At 53.6% G+C, this 16,138-nt stretch overlaps 6 protein-coding genes across 6 annotated transcripts; 3 read left to right on the top strand and 3 right to left on the bottom strand.

The window, feature by feature from the left end:
• Positions 1-14: 14 nt before the first annotated feature.
• GLOTRDRAFT_139898 (UPF0261 domain protein) lies at positions 15-1,568 on the top strand (the record flags this gene model as incomplete). The annotated part of the gene is made up of 5 exons (XM_007869895.1): positions 15-161; positions 242-569; positions 631-920; positions 975-1,118; positions 1,170-1,568. The coding sequence occupies 5 exons, from the start codon at positions 15-17 to the stop codon at positions 1,566-1,568; spliced, it is 1,308 nt and encodes a 435-aa protein (XP_007868086.1).
• Positions 1,569-2,544: 976 nt separating this feature from the next.
• On the bottom strand, positions 2,545-3,087 carry GLOTRDRAFT_131133 (uncharacterized protein; the record flags this gene model as incomplete). Its single annotated transcript, XM_007869894.1, has 2 exons — positions 2,545-2,917; positions 2,990-3,087. The coding sequence occupies 2 exons, from the start codon at positions 3,085-3,087 to the stop codon at positions 2,545-2,547; spliced, it is 471 nt and encodes a 156-aa protein (XP_007868085.1).
• Positions 3,088-4,151: 1,064 nt separating this feature from the next.
• GLOTRDRAFT_139897 (uncharacterized protein) lies at positions 4,152-5,734 on the bottom strand (the record flags this gene model as incomplete). Its single annotated transcript, XM_007869893.1, has 5 exons — positions 4,152-4,527; positions 4,577-4,723; positions 4,779-5,081; positions 5,133-5,552; positions 5,606-5,734. The coding sequence occupies 5 exons, from the start codon at positions 5,732-5,734 to the stop codon at positions 4,216-4,218; spliced, it is 1,311 nt and encodes a 436-aa protein (XP_007868084.1). The 3' UTR covers positions 4,152-4,215.
• A 1,412-nt stretch (positions 5,735-7,146) lies between these two features.
• On the top strand, positions 7,147-9,404 carry GLOTRDRAFT_107062 (uncharacterized protein; the record flags this gene model as incomplete). The annotated part of the gene is made up of 7 exons (XM_007869892.1): positions 7,147-7,233; positions 7,292-7,708; positions 7,762-7,901; positions 8,107-8,134; positions 8,348-8,530; positions 8,584-8,886; positions 8,964-9,404. The coding sequence occupies 7 exons, from the start codon at positions 7,147-7,149 to the stop codon at positions 9,402-9,404; spliced, it is 1,599 nt and encodes a 532-aa protein (XP_007868083.1).
• A 356-nt stretch (positions 9,405-9,760) lies between these two features.
• On the bottom strand, positions 9,761-12,492 carry GLOTRDRAFT_131130 (uncharacterized protein; the record flags this gene model as incomplete). The annotated part of the gene is made up of 4 exons (XM_007869891.1): positions 9,761-10,726; positions 10,776-10,948; positions 11,002-12,100; positions 12,151-12,492. 4 exons carry the CDS (start codon positions 12,490-12,492, stop codon positions 9,761-9,763), a joined length of 2,580 nt encoding a protein of 859 aa, XP_007868082.1.
• A 1,094-nt stretch (positions 12,493-13,586) lies between these two features.
• On the top strand, positions 13,587-15,223 carry GLOTRDRAFT_94947 (uncharacterized protein; the record flags this gene model as incomplete). The annotated part of the gene is made up of 2 exons (XM_007869890.1): positions 13,587-13,685; positions 14,387-15,223. 2 exons carry the CDS (start codon positions 13,587-13,589, stop codon positions 15,221-15,223), a joined length of 936 nt encoding a protein of 311 aa, XP_007868081.1.
• Positions 15,224-16,138: the final 915 nt, after the last annotated feature.

Below are 16,138 nucleotides of genomic sequence, written 5' to 3'. Positions count from 1 at the left end.
TCCTCTCCAGGTACATGTCTAGATCTACAAGCACGGACGGCGCGAAGCCGAAGGTCCTCCTCATCGGCTTCCTCGACACTAAGGAAGCGGAGTACGCGTTCGTGAAGGACCTACTCGAGGCGAAGGGATGTGAGGTGGTCATCATCGATACCTCTATCCAGGTGCGCACCCCACTTCCGAGATCGACCCTTGGTTGACTACATCTGCGCTCCGGCACCCCTGACCAACTATTATGACCCAGACCGAAACCGCCCTTTCCAAACACGCTGCCCACCCGCCCTCTGCCGTCTGCTCCGCGGCAGGCACCTCCCTCTCGCACCTGCGCACCCTCCCGCGCGTCGCCGCGCTCGAGCACATGACCACGGGCGCCACCGCCCTCGCGCTGACACACCAACAGGACTCGCTGCACGGCGCGCTCGCAATGGGCGGGAGCACGACAACCGCGCTCGCGTGCGCGGTGCTGCGCGCGCTGCGCGTCGGGCTGCCGAAGCTGTGCGTGAGCACGATGGCGAGCGGGGATGTCAGTCATTATGTGGGGGATAGCGACATCTGCATGATGCCTTCTATTGGTGCGTCTTCCCTCCCATCCCGCCCCTCCCTTACCCGCTGCGCATGCTCACACACGGAAAGCGGATATCTCGGGGTCGATGAACGTCCTCTCCGCGCGCATCCTCACCAACGCCGCCGCGGCGCTCACGGGGATGGCGCACGCGTATAAAGACCAGCCGACGCCCGCGTCGGGAGACGCGAAGCATATGGTTGCGGTGACGATGTTCGGGCTCACCACCCCCGGCGTGACCGTCGCCTGCGAGCGCCTCCGGTCCTTCACCGATGCGTCCGGGCGGCGCCTGTACGAGCCCGTCGTATTCCACTGCACGGGCGCGGGCGGGCGCACGATGGAGCGGCTGGTCGAGGAGAAGGTGAGCGCGCGAGGTGATCAAGAGGTGGGTGAGCAAAGCTGAACGGGTGGACAGTGGTTCCATGCGGTGCTGGACCTGACGACGACGGAGCTCGCGGATGAGCAGTGCGGCGGGATCCTCTCGGCGGGGCCGACGCGCCTGACCGCCCCCGGGAACGCGGGCATCCCGCACGTCGTGTCCCTCGGCGCGCTCGATATGGTCCGTTCTCCTCTCCCTCCATCCCCTCTCATATCATCTCACAATTAACAGTGCAACTTCGGCCCGCGCTCGACAGTCCCAGAGAAATATGTCGCGCGTACGCTGCACGAGCACAACCCGAGCATCACCCTCCTGCGCACCTCCGCGGAAGAATGTGCGGCTATCGGGTGCACGATGGCCGACCGATTGTCTGTCGGCCACGGCCCTCTCGCGGTAGTCATACCGAAGCACGGGTGGTCCGGGATTGATATCGCGGGCGGGCCGTTTTGGGATCCGGACGCGGATCGTGCGCTCGTGGAGGAGTTGAAGAAGGGGTTGAAGGAGAAAGGGAGGGCGGTAGAGGTGATTGAGGTGGATAAGCATGTGAATGATAGGGACGCGGCGTGGGTGATGGCGGACAAGTTGCATGAGTTGGTGGAAAAGTGGGAAAGGAGTGGTGGTGGCGCGTAGGGGCCAGCACGACTATTTCTTTCCGGTTACTGCGCGACCCGCTGGACAAGATGCAGCCAGCAGCAATTCGTAGCAACGATTCCTCCGGATACCGCACGGTGTGTTGCAATTTGTACGTAGAGATTGTCCATTTATTGGTGCGTTTTCTTAGTCCGTGGAGTTGGACTCCTGCACATATTCTTCCACAAATGCGTAGGCTGCCTGAGACGCGAAAACCTATGTACATCATCAGGACGGAATCATTCGCTTACAAAGGAGAACAAACCCCGTAAGGCACAGTAGGAGTTTGAGTGAATGACGCATCATACTCCAGGCACTCAAGGATCGTGAGTAAGAAGAGTAGGACATCTGGAAAGACGAGAGGTGCGTTGGGGTTATGGCTAATCACTCGTGGCAGCTTCGTTAGGGAATAGACTCACCCAGCACATCATAGTTGGGCGCCTTCCATCCACATTGGTCGACCGCGTTACTCCCGCAGACTATCACTGCGCCGTGTCCAGGCAGATGCTATACCCCCCAACTCACGGCTGACACTGGAACATGTGTGAGGATTTCATGCTCCCGGATGGTCAATTTCAACTCCTCGAGATCCGTGTTTACCCATGAACTCCGTCGATCGATGGCCGTCAGTCATCATAGGCTTTCTCGCGGACCTTGTTCAGCGCGCGGTGCTTCCGGAGGGATGGGTGGAGTAGGCTCTGCTGACGGCGCGTACAAAGGGAACTGCTTGTATACGAGAGGCGACTCCTCGTGCTAAACATAGCATGGGCCATTTTTTAGAAAGCCTGGTCATTATTCTCTCGGAGACGCTAGTCTGCGGCGAACTCGCTCGCCCGTATCTTGGCAGCAATGGTCCCGGCCGTGACTCCAGCGCCGCTGTCCAAGCCTCTCCTTGGAAACTCATTCACGTTTAAGAAAGCTATCCGTTGGGCCGCGTTGGGCCGTACGACACGAGCATATCGAACGCTCTGTCGGATTAATATTGCAGATCCAAGATATGGCTGAGTGATAGGAAGGCGGCAACGGCATCAGCTACGAACGCGGGACCTCGCGGGACCCGGACCAGGGATATATGTTTCGTGCGTCCATAGATTCTCATATCCTCTAGCGCACGGAGGGTGGATGGGGCAGTGTTGCAGAATTCGAATCTATGTCGAATGTTCAGGAAGAGGACTTCGAGCGTTGATTCAACCTCCGGGAGAATGTTCGCAAGGACGCTGTCCCATGCCGCACCCGCCCTCTCACTCCCAGTCCCCGGCGGCTGTTCGTCTTGCTCGAACATCACGGAGGAAGAGATATCAGACACGAATATCGGATTCTCGGGCAAGGATGCGGGTGAACGCACGACGCTGACGCTCTCCCATCAACTTCGGGGATGTGAAGCCGACCGGTCTGGAGGCCTCGCGGAAGTGCTTGCATACGTGGGGACAGAGAACGACCGGTGCTGCCCCGGTCGGTGCAGGCATGGCTGAAGACCATCCGCCAGTTCTTCAAGAGGAAGATGGTCCATAGCCGACATGGAATCACAATGAGATGGATTTACAGATTCTGTTATTATTAGAAAAATGCCATATCTGGTACAGAGTGCTGCACTTTACCTTGCGACTGCTCAACCCACGTCGGGGTACCCCTGCTCTGGTCAGCAGGCGAGCCAGGTTAGTTATCTTTTGTGACGGACTCCGTTACGCGGCGCCCACCAGGTTCAGCGACGTGCCAGTGAAGCGGATAGGTCTCGAGACTTCGCGGAAGTACTTCGAGTTGCACACCAGCGATAGGGCGCGGCCGGTATGTCCTTCATGATCATCGGTGCAGGCATGGCCGAAAATGTATAAACAGGAGTAATTTTACTTGTGTCTTCTGCTGTCCCTCCAACTTTCCGAGGCGCCGGCAACGACCACGACTTTAGCGGGCGGCGTGATGATGTTGCGTAAGTACGGTTCGCTAATGGGAAAGCCATGTCATATACGACAGCCGGTGACTTGAGAAGCAGCAAGCCAATCGTGATGCAAGGGGCAGGACAGATTAGGAGGCTCAAGCTCTCAAGACCCAGAGGAGATAAATGTGACTGAAATGCGGGCAGAGGACATACAATATGTCGGAAAAATCGGAAAAGACGGATATTACTAGATCATGCCAGATAATGCCCTGATAAGTCAATCAGGTTTGGGGAGAGTTATCCGGTTCAGAAATGATCGAAAAGCCATTGTAAGGTTGCGTCAGGGCCGATCAGCCTTCTTGTGACTTATACCGGCCACCAGCCCTTATTAGACATTACAACACTTACCCGCCCTGATCAGCCATGATATGGAGAGAGGCTCAAAACTGCATTGAAAAGCGAAATATAATTAATTTTCAGTGTGTTACTACACGCTCTACATTCCTTCACTGCGACGAGAACCCCCTATATTGGACTGCGTGACTAAGGCACATTAGGATATACGACACGACCAGTATTTGAACGAACAACTTCTCGAGTTAACTGAAAGACCAACAAGCGCACTTACCACTTCACGACACTGGTTTCGTTGCGTTAGTCTCATATTGGTAATATAAACCGTGTCGTGTTACATACACTCTGTTGCAGACGATCTTTGCATACGAATTCTACATTGGACGGAGAGAGACTACATGCTATTACGGATGGTCATCAGCCTCCCCCATCATCTGACCCTGATCCCTCACTCGAGCTCCTTCCATTATCGGCCTCCAGCAGTTCCAAAGCACGGTTCAAATCATCTTCAGACGAACGCTCAGGGTGTGTTCCCTTCGCGAGGCTTGTGTCAGAGTGCGGAAAGATCGCCTCGTCCCATGCCCGGAAAAGACCCAAGGTACTCGACTTCTTCTTTCTTAAGCCCGTCATGAGGAGTCGGAGATACTGCTGGAAGTCAGCAGACCAATTAATGCCGGTTTGGATGCCCACAGCCTTGAGTTGATCATCAGCAGATAGTGCCCAGCGAGCCTGAATATCATGAGGGTCTCAGCTATTCTATAAGCGGGAAACGACGTACAAGGACAGCGCAGGCGGCAATCGCGCCCGGTGTAGTATGTGATATGCCGTGTATCTGCTCCATGCTATCTGTGGTTGGCGCTGACGGCCGGCCCGTCATTGCCATAGTTGTCGCTGAAGTGGGTCCGCGGATAAGTGCAACGAATATCTGCCGCAAGTTCCAAGAAAAGAACATTGATTGACAGAGCATGTGAATGACGTACGTGCATGAGCAAAGGGTTCCGAAACGCCCTCTCTATCTCGAATCTTTCCGCATAGTTCTCGTGTATGACTGGGGCATCCATCGACGAATACCGGCTGCTTGTATTCCCCTCGCTGTCTTCAAGCTGGACCCAGCCGATTAGACGCCGGAATTTGTCGTACCGCTGGCGCGATGACAGCATATCCGCAGATGTGGCGGGGTCAGGCAAGTCGTGAGGTTTGTCGTGCTTCTCAAAGAGATCGATGCAACGGCGCCGGAGCCTTGTAGCAGTATTTGAACGCTGAGAGTTCATCGTGTTGACGAACTGTAACGGCAGGTGTTATTTTGAATCTCATCGGAGTACATGATCACTCACCACACGTTCAATCCATCTCTCGGACATGTGCTCACGTACATGGGCAGGAAGAATGTCCCGTACTTCCCGTACTTGCCCTTGGATTTTATTTGTCTCGCTGTCGAAGCGAGTCCTCTCATCGAAGTCCTCGTCAAGCGCAGTGCCGAATATATCCTTCTGCACCAACCAAAGACCTCGCAGTAACGTGAACTCCCGCGCCGCGCGTGAAACGGCCTCAATGTCTGAAACGGTGGGCTCTTCCTGGCTGTCGGCACTTGCCCGCACCCGTTTTCTTTTGCGCCTTCGTCGAGGTACCTCCTCGTTGTCGGAACGGTCTGTATCCGATAGGGCCCGCTTGTTGCTGACGTCTGCGAGCTGCCTTTTTAACTCGCGGATTGTCGCACGTGCCTTATTCCTGCTGCCTTGATAACTGCGAGCAGCCTGTTGTACACTAAGTTAAGCAAGGATTTACTCTCCCTTGTAGTTTAACTGACCTTGACAAGCCGCCGAGGGCTTGTCTTTGCGGACAGCACAATGCCATCGACCTCAGAATCAGAAGAGTCGGTAGGCTGAGAGCTCTCGGGTGCATCAGTCTCCGAGTCGATTACTCTTCCTCGTGCCATCTGAATCCTTGAAGAGTGAGAAGGGAATTCGAAGAAGTCGTAGTCACGTACACGCAGCACAGAGATTTGCGGCGCGTCAAGGTAATCTGCAGCTTATTTATTTGGGATGGTAGCTGTTCGTGGAGTGATCCAGTGTCGTCATCGACGCGGCGGTGGCGCGTCGCGTCGCGGTCAGCTGACGATGAGTGAGTCTCTCAGACTCTTTCCTTATGCCTCGAAAACGAAATGCTGGTACTAGAGCTTGGAGGGACAGGCTCACGTCCGAAGGCATACGCTTTTGCCAAATCTGCCAAACATCAAGGGATGCCCGGGGTTTCGACAAACATCAAGACTTCTGCAGGCGAAATACCGAAGTTGCGAGCCGGAAACGACGTTGCAGTGATGAGAACAACTTGTCAGATGGAGAGGAACATCTACTTGCAAAGAAAACCCATATCGAAGAGAATCAAGTTCCCCCCGAAGCCGAGGTGCGTACTGATGTCGTTTTGCTAAGCCCGGGGATAGTCAGAAAACAAACACTGCACTGGATATGTTCATAGATGCCTTTCTCGGCGCTACCAAGCTCCCCACAGCAAGGTGCAATGAAAGAAGATGAAGGCGGGTATCGGGCGGGGTTCGTGTACGATCGCCCTGCATTGCCCGAAGTGTACATCAAGATAGTACCTCACCCGAGAGCGGTCAAAGCCGGAGCTTTGCCAGTGATTGTCCCCCTGGCAGCAGCATCGAAACCTCCGCCTTCCGGACTTCGAGACCAATGCAGCAGTTACCAAAGTGGCAGACGATCTTGGGCTCCTTTCCGGACTTGCTCCGATTTTGAATTTACAGAGATCGCAGTGACTCAGGGATTCCCTGAAGACACTGTGGATTCCCTTCTCGATGGCGTTCGGAGTAGATGGATTTCCGGTAAAAGTGATATAACATTCCGGAATTATAAAGACATGAATGAATCCCTGGCGGCAGCGCGAAATTACGTTGTACCAGTACGTACCAGTAGTTCAATCAATCATTTGTTTTCGTTAAGCGGTGAATATAATAGTTCACTACGAAATATGTCTCAGCAGAGTACAAAGGCATCGAATACAAGTATGAGTATGAATATCGCGACCCTTGGGAATGGATCTTGAGCCTCGCCGAGGACCCGACTCTTGCAGATGTTAGTTCGTGGTATTCTGCGCAGAAATTCTACTGCGAGTCAGGGCGAGTAGTGGAAGGTCTCGTGGACGAACCATGTACCGCGAAAACATGGTGGGACATTGATGTAAGGTGTTTCATCTATCTCCATATCTCTAGTTGAAGAATTGACATACTTGAAGTCAGAGCTTCCTGATCCAGACCCGCACCAGCACTGCTTCCTGCCGCTACACTTCTGGCTGGACAAGGGAGCTGTTACACGCTGCGTGAGGAAACACCCAATGATCTTGAGAGCGGCGTGGCTCCCGAGGGATATTCGCAATGCATCCGGGAACGGAGGGGGAGTGCTACTGGGTTATATGACAATCGTACGCATTTGGGAAGCATTAGCCATTTCTCTGCCTTCTAAACAATGAACTGTGCTAGGTTGAGGACCCAGAAGACCCGACAGATCGTGACTCACGTACTACGTTGGAGTTTCAACAATACAAACGCACCATTTATCAAAAGGTGCTCGCAAAAGTGTTCCGATCGCTCAAGCGCAAGTCCTGGCATGGTGAACCGGTGAAGTGCGGTGATGGCATATTACGGATACTGTATCCTGGGTTCCTAATTGAATCCATGGATGGAGAGGAGGCATCAAATTTTTGCGCCTGCCGGGCCTCGCTTGCGAACCACCCAAGATGTCTTGTTCACAAGACAGACTTAAGCAATATCAGTACAGGACACTACGAGCTACGGACGGCTGCGACAATGCAAGCTGTTATAGAGCGCGCCGGGAATGCCCCGAATCCCACCGCACGTGAGAAGATACTGAAGGGAGCGGGTTTGCATTATATCACGGTCAGTTCATAGCTTACCCGGTCCTTTCCTCGATGTCTTACGCACTCCTGTAGCATTTTCTGTGGCAGTTCCGATTTTCAGATCCTTATCTTGCTATTTCGTACGACACGTTGCATTCTGATGACCTAGGCAAGTGGGGCCATCATCTCTGGGAATTACTTCTTCGAGTGTTGGAAGACCTTGGACAAAAAGGGCAGTTTGCAAAGAAGTGCGTGTTCTCCCTCGTATAGCAGATAGAGTTTCTGATAAAGGCTGCTACTAGTATGCGAAACTTTCCACGATGGCGTGATCTCAAGCATTTCAACCAGGTGACTGTTATTCACTTCACCGATGGGAATAGCTATCTCGACATATTAAAGGTATGTTGGGGTATTATTTTTAATGGGCTTTTGCATTAGGGTCTTGACCGCATATATCCAGTGTGTCGTACCGTGTATAGTCAACCTGCTCCCGCAAAATTCGGCCCTTGTTCATTGCATTAGGTCTTATGTGAAGGTCCGAATGATGCTAGGGATGCGCTGCATGACCCGCAGCAGAATAGAGCGGCTTCGGGACATGATCCACAGCTACGATAAGTGGTGTGAGGTATGTGTTAGTACATATTATTCATCATTGACCCTTATGATAGTTGCTTTCCAGCGAGTCTCCGCTGAGTATGACAAGAGCTTCGACTTCCCGAAACACCATGCTCTCTGGCATGTTATCTATGACCTCGAGCATAAGTGCACAACTGACAATTATTCTACCCGCCCCGGAGAGGGGTTTCAGCAAGAAGTTGCCGAAGCCTATCAACAGACAAACGGTAAAAGAGCTGAGCATCAGGTATGATCAGATTGCCATGATACTTTGCTCAGTTGTATCTTACTCGGATGCAGATGGCTCGGATTGACTCCAATCAGGAGGCGATCGCCTTGATACGTATGACAGTTGACAACGACTCCAAAGCTCAACAGAACATCACCGAGGAGGAGCAATTGGATGAGATGGAAGACATTGATGTGGGCCGAGCGCAACATTGGCGCTTCGGTTCTGAGGATGGCAGATGGACAGACTGCCGCCTCTGGGAGGAACTCGCAGGTGCTGCTAAGGGCGATTTCAAGGACTTTGATTTGCGTCTTAGAACGTTCCTATCTCATGCCCTCGACGATGAGGTGCTGACGTATGAGGACAGTATAGTGGTGAGTAATAATGCTCAACTTGTCATTATCTTATTTTTCTGACATTGTCATGGTACTGCTCTTCCTGTTTGTCTCAGGTGAAATTTTTCAAGTGCTGTTACGTCAACTACCAGTCTCTCGAGGACTGGACATCATCTGCAGATATACTTCGCTGCAATGACGCTTTCCACGGGCAGGAGCGCTTTGATTGTGTGCTAGTCAACTACGACAGGCCGGATCTGGCTCCAGCAAGGCTACGAGCGCTCTTCCGGTGCCGCCTTCCATCTGGTAAGCATGTCGATGTCGCTATGGTCCGATCATTCTCCCGCAGCGGCTGGGCACCGAGAACACGATGGGAAGGGGGCCAGGTCTACGAGGAGCTGAATGATACAGCATTTGTGATGATGGACTATGTAATCCGGGGTGCACTGATGACGCCGGTATTCAGTCAAGCTAAGAAGAGTCTCTATTATATGGTAGATACAGTCGATGCGGATATGTTTCTGCGGGCCTCTTACAGTAGTAGTACAACATTATGAACATCTTGGAAGGGTACGAGACGCACCATCACAAGCAGTCCCTGAAGTTATACTCGCTGGTCAGGGACTTGGCTGATCAGTACCTATAAATGCCTGACAAGGGTCTGATCAGCTTCGAAACATAATGCTATAAGGCCTGATCAGTCCGTCAGGTTCTGTCAGGCATTATCGGTCTTTTCCGGATTTTCCGACATACTAGTACTGACAATACAGGACAAGGGGGACAAGGGTATAAGCCTCGGCCAGGGTATACCCGTCAACACGGCAAACGACCAGAAATAACTTACGCAGGCAAATGATAGGGCTACACCGATAAATAGAGCAGATAAGAAAGATATAGAGACAGACGAGACACGTCAAGCGTTGCGAGTCGAGCGTGGGCGGTGGGCGGTAGCTCTCGCCTTCGCGGCTTCTCGTCCTTTCGGGGCGGCGGTAGAGGAAGCAATGCGCTGGGAACGCCTGAGAGGAACATCCTTTGCAGGCTGCTGTCGAGAACGTTTTGAGATTGGCTTAGAAGCTGCAGTAGGAGCAAGCTCTTCCGCCCTCGGCCTTTTCTGTTGCTTTCCCCCATCGACCTTGAGCTGATTAAGCCGCGCAGACCTGCGCAGACGGGTCCCACTTTCCTCTTTCTTTCCAACTGGGATGCTCTTGTGCTTCTGGGATGATGTCAGCTGTGGTGAAGGATCATTCACTTCGGCAGAACCTCCCTTGGATACGGAGGCGGCATGCGATGATGAGGGGTCGTTCATTTCGGCGGAACCTTCGTTGGACACGGATGCGGCATGCGGAAGCGATGCCATAGTACAGCTTTCCCCGTGTCCTTCCAACGCAAGCCCGGTCTCCTTATTCTCCTGGACACTGGGCCTCTCAATCAGGGCGAAGGGAATAGCCTTATCGTCCGCAGGCCATCCCTCCGAAGCTAGAGCTTCGTTGATCACAGAGAGAACGTTGTCGTGCGTAAGACGATTAACTGCATGAGGAAGCAGCACCTGTATGTCTTCATCGCGATAATGGCTGTAAACAAGGCGGCCAAACTGGACGAGGCATTTCGTCAACGGCGCGTTTCCTTCGACAACAATATGAGCGACATCTCCTCCCAAGAATATCCTTTTTAGTTTGGGAGAATGACTGCCGCCGTCGTAGAGCTCTTTTATTAGTTTATCAGCTCCGGTCCTCTTGCCATCTTCTTCGACATATGCCACTGTGTGCCGTAGCACGACGAATAGCACAACCCAGTAAAATGACTCTAGATCGTTCCATGGGGCGTGGTCTCCGGGTTTCGCAACAAGGAATCGGTGTATGGAAGTGAATTGGTACGTGCCCTGAGAGGAGGATGAGCTAAGTGTGAGCCGTATAAAATGTGAGACTGACAGTGAGATGCTGCAATTCCGCCTGCAGATTAGCCATCCCGGTTGCTGCCGCTAGCTCTGGGTCTATGAGAAAGCCTTTGGCTCCTCCTTCGGCTTCCACATCCGCACTTATCATAATATTATTGACGCTGATATCCCGATGTATAACACGCCGGGCACACATGGTTTTGTGGCCTAGGTTCATGTTTTCATTAAAGAACCCAATGATAACGAAAATATGTATTCACCTTCAACCGCATCCCTCACAGCCTCCAGGAGGAGGCGCGTAGATGTAAAGCGCGATAGGGGAATCCCGACAGAGGGGAGAATAACTCGGTGATGGATGAGTTCCTTGTACTTCTTCTTCTTCTTCTGGTTGCTCTTAAAGCTACGGTTGAGGCGGAACGCTGACGTTCGGTGGATCTCGTCGTCCTCGTCCTCGGTAATATCATAGTCGACAAGAAGGCGGGCAACACCGGGTACGTGCTCTCCTGCTTCGCGTATCTTGTCGTATATCTGTCCTTCCTTCCATCGTCCGTTCTCCCGCCAGGAGTCTTTGATAATGACCAACGATTCCTTCCCCCCACGCTTAGGAGTGGCTCTTGTTGCTACCCAGACGCACGTACCACGACCGAAGATCGATTTGCTAGTGAATATGGGGCGCCCCAGGGTCAGGTACGTGTCAAATCGTTTCTTTCCAGCCGTCTGGGATGGCGAGGGGATCAGCATACGACGACTGTCTTTGACCAGGGTGTCGCCCTTTCGTGAAGGCTTGTACTCCGGGACGACGAGAAGCTGTTGCGCAATCTTGTACTGTCTCTCCACCAGCTCCTGTTCAGCGCGCGCGGTAATCGGAGCGTTGGCCGTGGCGTCTATTCCACCGCTCGCGTATTCGGAGAGCCCAATGAGAAAGTGAACGAGATGTTCGGGATGGCGCTTATAATTGAACCCTTCGGAGGCCATGACTGTAGACCGATCCCATCGGAAGAAGCGAGCGGTATCGCCGAAGATACCGATGGCCAGGAGAAAACAACGAGGAGTACTGCGGAACGAGATCGCGGCATACTCTTGTATTTGGTTCCAAACCTTCGTCTGCCCCATTCTGAGCTCCTTGCGCTCGTGGATGTTGTAGAACGGATCATCTGCCTCCGTTGGCTTGACCTCAATAAATGCTAAGCTTCGACCCCAATATGCTTCCTTTCCATTATTGTCGTGTATGGCAATATCGGGGGACGCTCTCACGCCCCCATTAGAATCCAAGGGCCGTAAATCTGCGCACGTATGGAAGCGAAGTGGCAACGCCCGCGTGCGGACGGCATTTGTTGATATATCTACAAACGAATTTACCTACGTAGCGTTTAATAGCGACGTATCAGTGACGGAGAAGACTGACTTACCAGTGGGGTATACATAGGACGCTCGGACCACCCGCTAGACGTCTGGACTGCTTGTACTTTGTCCAGGAACTTTTGAAATCGTTTGACCTTCTCAGGAGAAACTCTCGGAAGTTCTAACCCTGGAAAGCATTCCGTCTGCAGGAAGTCCCTAACGTTCACTTTGCCCTCGCCGTGTAGGTAGACAGAACTCTCGACTCCCGCGGCACGACGATGCTCAGCATGGTCAGCCTTGCAGGAGGCAAATTGATGTTTGGATGCGTTGGGATGGGATGCAGCGCGGTCAGCGGTGGACAGTTCAGGTTGGAATAGAGGTAGATTGTCGTATGCGGTAGGATGGACCATCTTGTGAATAGTTGAGGATGCCACATAAGACAGGAGAACGTACGCGGCTGAGCAGCGAAATCACGCTGAGGAACGACATTTATGGGTCGTGTGGCTCGACCTTGGTTGATATTGTTTGTACGGGGTTTGTGGCCCGTTCGCTAATAGTGGCAGGTAGAAACAAGACAGTTGCTAAATTTAGCGCGCTTCCTGGAACCTTTGTCACGCGCGCGTGAGGTCACCTGTCACACAGCCACAACAACTTGAAGTTGAACTGTACTGAAGCATTGTTCACGACACGCATGATACAGTTCAGTCTCAAAGAAAATTACACAATAATTTTCTCGCTACGGTCTTGCGTACATGCGCTTTAAGTATTCCTACCACATCTCGTAGACAATTTTCTCCCGTCAGCATGGAGGAGCGTTTTGGCCGAGCTTGTGGATCGCCGTTCGTCCCAATACCACCACCGCCGGGGCTCTTCGCAATGCCATGTCCGATATCCTTCACATCCTTGCTGACGCCCAGATCACTGACGTCGTGGTCGAGTAGTACGGAGGGTCGGTCAAATTGCTGGCAGACCCGCCTCTCATCAGCGTCGAGGACAACATCAGTCCCGGTTCGGCCTAAATCATCCACTCAACACTGGCCTCAGCATCCTAGGATGGAAACCAGCCTCCTTGGAATGAACCTGTGTCGAGCACGGCACGCATCACCGCACACACTTTTCCAATCCCGCTCTTCCTGCCTCTGGCTACAGTTCCGTCACTGCCATAGTAATCGCGTGCCATAGTGTAAACTGGCCACGAGTCTACGCCTGCGTCCATAACTTTGCGTCGTGGAGGGTCTTTGGCTAAGTTTGGAAGAATGGAATGGGTCGTTTGCCCCACGCAGCGGCTGCATAGTGCCGCGAGGTCCTCCCGACGATTTTGCCCAAGTCCAGTCTCCCGTGGACTTGTCACTTGGTTCTGTTCCTCACCGGGTGCTGTTGGCTGAGAGTGTCCTATTCGGTGTTACCTCTAGAAACGTACGTCTACTGGAGGCTTTTATATAGTGCTTTCTTACTGCAGTTTACATCTGAAGCCCATCGTGTCAATGTTTATGATTTTCCAGTCATGTCTTCGCCAGCCATAGCCTCGACGTCCACGCAACCAGGCACTAGCTCTACTAATGACGAGAAAAAGAAACCGCTTCCGCGCTGGGTGCCCGTCTCAGTCAGAAAGTCGACCCCACTGGGAGGTCACACCGCCGAACGCGTTCGCGAATTGCAAATGCGAACGTGAGAACCACACCACGGTGCACGTGGGCGCGTGTCGATTCTGTGGCTCTGTCCACCGGCCACAGACGCATACCCCTCCTGCTTATGATAAAATCTGCATAGCCTGAGGGTTTTAACTTGTAAATTTATTCTAATCAGTCTGTGAGATTGAAATTGCTGTCAAAATGTGGCGAGTAATCGAAGCCATCTGTCCAATTGGGGTCGCACGAACCCACTGAAGCCCCTTCCGTGCCCTCCCCCTAACTTCCATAGTCAATACACTGGCATTGCATTGGAAATGTGATGCCTCCACAGATGCCTTGTATACATATAATTAGTCATCAGGCATGGACAACTTGAAATTCGTGGAAATCACTCTACACACGTCATCATACCATATCCCTGTTTAGGTACAATAATATGTGCATAACAAACTGTATTTTATGGATTGAAAGCATCGCCGCCCTTGTCTTTCTCGCTAAATACAATAATAGTTGCGGTGTGGCAATTCCCTAGGCTCAGGTGGCGTGGCAGGGCCCAGACGTTCGCCGAACACGTTCGCGAACGCGTTCGGCGGGCGAACCTCCCAGTCGCCTGGACGTTCTCGTCTCAGTGAACCCTCCCCACGCGCCACTCGGCGTCATTTATCTTCCACAGCTCGCAGTAACAACCGCCGCCCTCCCCCTCCCCATCTACCTCCTCAAGCTGCACCGCGCGTCGCTCGCCGAGCTCGCCCCGCCGGCGCGCAGAACTGCGAAGGCCGCTGGCCGCCTCCAACCTGCTCGCATCAGGCCTGTCGAGCCGAATCCTCGAGCGGCTGAGGTGCCCGCGGATGGGTTCAACGCGCCGCTGCAAGGCTTGGAGACGTCCGGGCTCGCTACGCCGGGCGTGACGACGTGTGCGGCGGCGGTTGTGTGGGGGGGTCAGAGCGTACCTTGGGGTTCGGGATGTACGTGTCGTGTTCAGTCCACAGCGGGAGGGTTGCCTCTGCCTGCGGCGACGCAAGCACACCCATATGGGTTACTGATATTGGTCCACGCACAGACTCGCGAGTCCGCAGACTACATGCGCCAAACGCTCTTTTGCCTCCCAGGGCCGGCCGCGCGCCTGCACCGGCTTCCTGACGCCGACGCTGACCACGACTCCGATTCCTCCCCATCTGCACCATTATCGCCACTCTCACAAGCAGAGCACGCCACCGGAGAAGCATGGACGTGCGCCGCCGCAGAGGTCCGGCTGCGCGCCGCGTACGAGCAGCGCGGGTTCGCGGGGTGGGCGGACGCCGCGCTGCGCGAGGTCGAGGAGGAGGCGCGGGTGGAGCGGGAGAAGCGCGGGCTGCGGGGTAGCACATACTACGAGAAGAGGAGAGGAGGTGATTCCAGCGCCGGATGGGCTGGCATGACATGGCTGTCGAGTTCGGCTACGTATGCCACGTCGACGACCTGGGTAGCAATGTCTTGCCCAGTCCCCCCGCTGTTGTCTGTCCGTGTTTGAACTGCTCTGTAAGTGCGCGTTTGTGGTCTGGTGTTATCCATGGCGGTGCGCGAAGGGCTGATACAGCGAATTTATCCGTCGGCGGCATCCAGGTATCATTTGTGATTGCAGAAGAGCAGAGAAAGGCGTGTATTCTCCCTCTCCCTCTTGCACTAACACAACTTCCACCCAGAGCATGTCCGTTCGCACCGCTTGCCTGCTTCACACATATCCATACAAGTTCTTCTTCCCTGCTCTCAGAGCTCTTTCAGCACCAATTGCACAGGCGCTGCTACGGCTGCAGATGAAGATAAAGCAGCGCATTCCTCACTGGTCTCCTCAACACGACAGAAGAAGACTACGAGTCTGCGACAGACCCGCTCGAGACTAAGGAGCCATCGTCGATACCTCTATCCAGGTGCGCGCATCCGCACCACGTTCAGCACCAGCACCTATTTTGTCACGAAAGGAATTCACTATACGCTAGCTGAGGATTCCCATACTCCATTTTCGCTGCGTCCGTCCGTCGAACCCCGGTGAGGGCACTGGCTATTCATAGTATCCCGTGAGCCAGCACCGCAAATAGGTCCTGTGACCCCTGCTGTCGCTCGACACCGCATATAAGCGTCATCTATGCTGGGCGCACGCCCTCCTATTCGCAGGCGATCTTCTGTTCACAAGCAATCTACATATGACGTCTACTCACATCCCGCATCTCACATTTCCCTCCGCCTCGCCCGACTTGCACGTCGAAGCGGTGGTGGCTGCATTGCGCGTTTAGTCGCACTGTGCTCGAAGGAAAGCTGGTGAACCTCGCTGTTGGTCGCGCTCAATCCTCTCCAGGTACATGTCTAGATCTACAAGCACGGACGGCGCGAAGCCGAAGGTCCTCCTCATCGGCTTCCTCGACACTAAGGAAGCGGAGTACGCGTTCGT

This window comes from Gloeophyllum trabeum (genome assembly GCF_000344685.1).
Source record: "Gloeophyllum trabeum ATCC 11539 unplaced genomic scaffold GLOTRscaffold_00010, whole genome shotgun sequence".
NCBI lineage: Eukaryota > Fungi > Basidiomycota > Agaricomycetes > Gloeophyllales > Gloeophyllaceae > Gloeophyllum > Gloeophyllum trabeum.
The sequence above is the reverse complement of the archived record's forward strand: the minus strand, read 5'-3'. Positions and strand labels throughout refer to the sequence as shown.